Genomic DNA, 4,718 nt, shown 5'->3' with positions numbered 1-4,718 from the left:
CGTAAAATCTATTCGGGGTGAAGATTGCCACGTGTCGTGTCAAGAAATACGTCCCCTGATATTATGCGATATCCTTAAAAGTTAAATTAAGGATACTCGCGCCAGGAGTTAGAATTCTGGGAACCTGTGGTTAATTCTCTGGGAGTATCACTGTAGCCAAATATCCCTTAGAAAGCTACCTAAAGGAACCTTCCATCAGGACAACATGGCCATATCACCCAAAAATAGATTTTTCGCTTTGCTCAAAATCCGTTATTTGCAATGAAAATAAATGTTTATTTTCAAAGAAAACGGGAGTTTTCTATTAAAACCGCATTCTTTTATTAATGAGGCTTTTTCCGTGTTTTTCTATAATACTACCCTTAGTTTATGTTGAAGTGGTGGAACAGGGGCAGTAATTGAATAATAAATAGGTATCTACTTTTGTGCATTCTTATTAAACAAGCATTTTGTAAAGCATACGAAATATCTTAAAAAACTAAAAGATAATTTAGAAACAAACAATTTTTCAAAGAATTTACACGACACCAAACTTTCCTAACATTAATTCGTTTAAAGTGCATATATCTATATAAGAAGATATCGTTAATTTATATTTTTTACTACTCGATTCTTTACAGTTAAAAATTGGAGTTAATCGTAGACTATTCCAACTTTTAAAGATCAATATCATGTAATTTTCTTATAGCCTGTACTTTTGTAAGTTGATATCATGTTAACCTTTTAAGCGTGGTATTTCAGAGTCTTATCAAAGGTAATTAACAAGCAAACTTTATCTAACATTGCCTTCACTGAGAAGGTAACTAGAAAGACTTTTTCAAACAAAATTATTTCAGGTTCTACAAATGTTACAACTGCCCACAAAATCTTTTAAGTTGAACAGCCAAAAAGAACATTGTTTTATCATAAGGAATTAAGTATTCATATTTCAGTAAATTGAGTACCGACCAACGTATTAGCTATAAAAATATACAGCCGCGTCTTGGCGACCCGAAGATACAGCCGCGTCTTGGCGACCCGAAGATACAGCCGCGTCTTGGCGACCCGAAGATACAGCCGCGTCTTGGCGACCCGAAGATACAGCCGCGTCTTGGCGACCCGAAGATACAGCCGCGTCTTGGCGACCCGAAGATACAGCCGCGTCTTGGCGACCCGAAGATACAGCCGCGTCTTGGCGACCCGAAGATACAGCCGCGTCTTGGCGACCCGAAGATACAGCCGCGTCTTGGCGACCCGAAGATACAGCCGCGTCTTGGCGACCCGAAGATACAGCCGCGTCTTGGCGACCCGAAGATACAGCCGCGTCTTGGCGACCCGAAGATACAGCCGCGTCTTGGCGACCCGAAGATACAGCCGCGTCTTGGCGACCCGAAGATACAGCCGCGTCTTGGCGACCCGAAGATACAGCCGCGTCTTGGCGACCCGAAGATACAGCCGCGTCTTGGCGACCCGAAGAAACAGCCGCGTCTTGGCGACCCGAAGAAACAGCCGCGTCTTGGCGACACGAAGAAACAGCCGCGTCTTGGCGACCCGAAGAAACAGCCGCGTCTTGGCGACACGAAGAAACAGCCGCGTCTTGGCGACACGAAGAAACAGCCGCGTCTTGGCGACACGAAGAAACAGCCGCGTCTTTGTGACATGAAGAAATAGCCATGTCTTTGCGATACCCATAAAAGACATATCAATTGTTGCGTTTTATAGCTGCTAAAAGTACCGCCGCCTAGTTCAGAACAATAAGATTAATCATCGTTTATGATGGAATAAATGTAAAAAAAACAAGGAAAGAGAGAACGTAAGAGAAAGAAAACGAGAGAGATTGTAAGAAAAAGAAAAAGAGAATGCAAGAGAAAAAAACGAGAGTGAACGCAAGAGAAAAAAAAAACGAGAGAGAACGCAAGAGAAAAAAAAACGAGAGGGAACGCAAGAGAAAAAAACGAGAGAGAGAGAACGAGAGAGAGAGAACGAGAGAGAGAGAACGCAAGAGAAAGAAGGCAAGAGAAAGAAAACGAGTGAGAGACGTTAGAGACAGAAAGCAAGAGAGAACGTAAGAGAAAGAAAACGAGAGAGAGAGAGAGAGAGAGAGAGAGAGAGAGAGAGAGAGAGAGAGAGAGAGAGAGAGAGAGAGAGAGAGAAAACGAGAGAGAACGCAAGAGAAAAAAAACGAGAGAGAACGCAAGAGAAAAAAAACGAGAGATAGAACACAACAAAGAAAACGAGAGATAGAACACAACAAAGAAAACGAGAGAGAGAGAGAGAGAGAGAGAGAGAGAGAGAGAGAGAGAGAGAGAGAGAGAGAGAGAGAGAGAGAGAGAGAGAGAGAATATTAAACTTCTAATTGTGAATATCTCAAAAATCATGTAAACAAACAACAGCAATAATTGAAAATCTACGAACTGTGAGAAACTTTGCCTTTAAAACACTAAACCAAACATTAAAGATGTTAAAGCAAATGTTGATTGGTATTCTTAATGACTTAGACATACGGCTGTAAAGCTTTGTTCAAGCACTTTATTCCGGGTGAGTGCTTGTAATTACGGTGAAGGAGACTATTCAAGCATCGTTGTTTAAGCACAGAGAGAGAAAAAAACATAGGAACGTACAATAAATTCTAAAATTAAATCTAGTAATTTAAGGGATTGGGTTAATAACTTTATCGTCATCATCATAGTTTCTGTAAGTCGAGCTGTAATCGCTGTATTAAAATTAGCATGCTGAACAGTCCTATCAAAATATAAGCAAACTTTAAATCGTAAAACTTTGACAATAGAAGCCGCTACCAAACTAATACTTCAGGAACTATCAGAATGCTTTTAAACAACCTTGGAAGACTTATAATCTCTTGATTGATATGAAATATAATTTTTCCCCGAGGATAGATATTAAAAAAAATCCTAAAATGAATATAATGTTGCTAAAATTCATTTGAAATTTGGACTATTCTTAGATTCATATACCGAATCTAGTAGTTGTTGGACTGGCTATGAAGTTACTTCACAAGGCACCACCAATACTGAGGCCATTTAGCGAACATGTGCAATAAGGGTAAAACCCAGAAGTTACAGTAAGGAGGTAAAGTTAAGAGGCTATACAGTAAGGTAGAAAAGATGGGACAAGGGAGTTTAAAAGGGTTTGCAACTAGAACTTGAAAGAACACAGCAATGAACATCAAAGTAATTGTGCACCACTTGACAGACTAAAATACCATCCAACCCCCAATGGGGGTTTTCAGTAGTTCTCCGTCCTGTATTTAATCAAACAGCATAATATAAGGCTAGATGTATGGAAGAGAGATTAAATATATTCAGTTTGACCCATCATTCATGGTAATATTGTAGATTGAATGCTAATTGTGAAACTAATTTTTTCCAAATAAACTTTGGCAAATTGTTTATCTACGATGGTAGTTTATCATGAGAGCCAACGGTCTGTTTTATAGAACACTAGCTTTCTTCCTTCTCCAATTCTACAACTGTTGTCTCAAATCTTTCATATTTATTCCAAAATTCCTTAAATTTAACAGCCAAATCCATAGGAGGATCCAATAAATCACTTTATAGGCTTCTATCAACCCTTCAATTCTAATAATTCGCTTATTTGCTTTACATTCGTTTTCTATCTAATATTTTCACACCAAGTTTTATTACGATAAATATTATCAAATGGGAGTGTATAATCCTAAGTATCATCCATACCACACTTCCAAGACTAATTTTCTCATACCAAACCTTTTTATACTTAATTTATAGTTTCTGCAATCACAAGACTTCTATGACAAAATATCAGGGATGCATAAACTTTATGATCAAATCACCCTTTGATAGAGACCCCTAGCCTTTGTAACATTAATTCAAAGTTCATTAAATCTAAATAATAATCACTCCACCCTTAGCAGTTTAAAGAATTCTCAAAAACACACGTCAGGAAACGAGTACTTCATCAAGAGTGATCAAATTTTCTTTCTACCTTCAGCCATTACTCCACTATTTATGGTGTTGAATAGTTATAACACTTATCACCCCACATGACCAGAAACGAAGTAGATCGTCAAACTGATGATCAAACTCCATTTTTAAATTCTGCCATCAGTCTGTCCTTTAGGAATGTTTAAAAAAAAAAAAAAAAAAAAAAAAAAAAAAAAACTCTTTGGTCTTGACCTACATGCCATATAACAAACTTATTCTAAAGGTTTAAAAGCCGCTTATGAATGGCAGGGGCAAGTGACAGTGACATTGCCCTATCTAGTAGGACAATGCCCTATCTAGTAGGACAATGCCCTAGAGACTGACCATATATACATATGATCAGCGCCCATGCCCCGTCTCCACCCAATCTAGGACAGAGGGCGGCCATCACTCTGTCCTTTAGGAATGTTTAAAAAACAAAAACAATGAATATATAACGCGTGGGTCTTGACCTACATGGCATAAAAAACTATTCTAATGGTTTAAAAGCCGCTTATGAATGGCAGGGGCAAGTGACAGTGACATTGCCCTATCGAGTAGGACAATGCCCTGGAGACTGACCATATATACATATGATCAGCGCCCATGCCCGGTCTCCACCCAATCTAGGACCGAGAAAGGCCAGGCAATGGACGCTGATGCCTAGGCAGATAGACCTATAGGGTCCCTAAACACCACACCCCCATCCTTAGCTCGCAAAGATATAGAAGTCGCAGTGACCAAAGAAACTTAACAAGTTTGAGGGGGACTATGCCC

The 4,718-nt window shown here is 39.1% G+C and overlaps 1 protein-coding gene across 1 annotated transcript; it reads right to left on the bottom strand.

Annotated features, from left to right (window-relative positions):
* Nucleotides 1-955: 955 nt before the first annotated feature.
* LOC137621859 (uncharacterized) lies at nucleotides 956-1,654 on the bottom strand. Its single transcript, XM_068352367.1, has one exon. It carries the CDS (start codon nucleotides 1,652-1,654, stop codon nucleotides 956-958), a length of 699 nt encoding a protein of 232 aa, XP_068208468.1.
* Nucleotides 1,655-4,718: the final 3,064 nt, after the last annotated feature.

The sequence above is a fragment of the Palaemon carinicauda genome, chromosome 28 (assembly GCF_036898095.1).
Source record: "Palaemon carinicauda isolate YSFRI2023 chromosome 28, ASM3689809v2, whole genome shotgun sequence".
Taxonomy (NCBI): Eukaryota; Metazoa; Arthropoda; class Malacostraca; order Decapoda; family Palaemonidae; genus Palaemon; species Palaemon carinicauda.
Note: the sequence above shows the minus strand (reverse complement) of the source record. Positions and strands in the feature narration are given on the sequence as shown.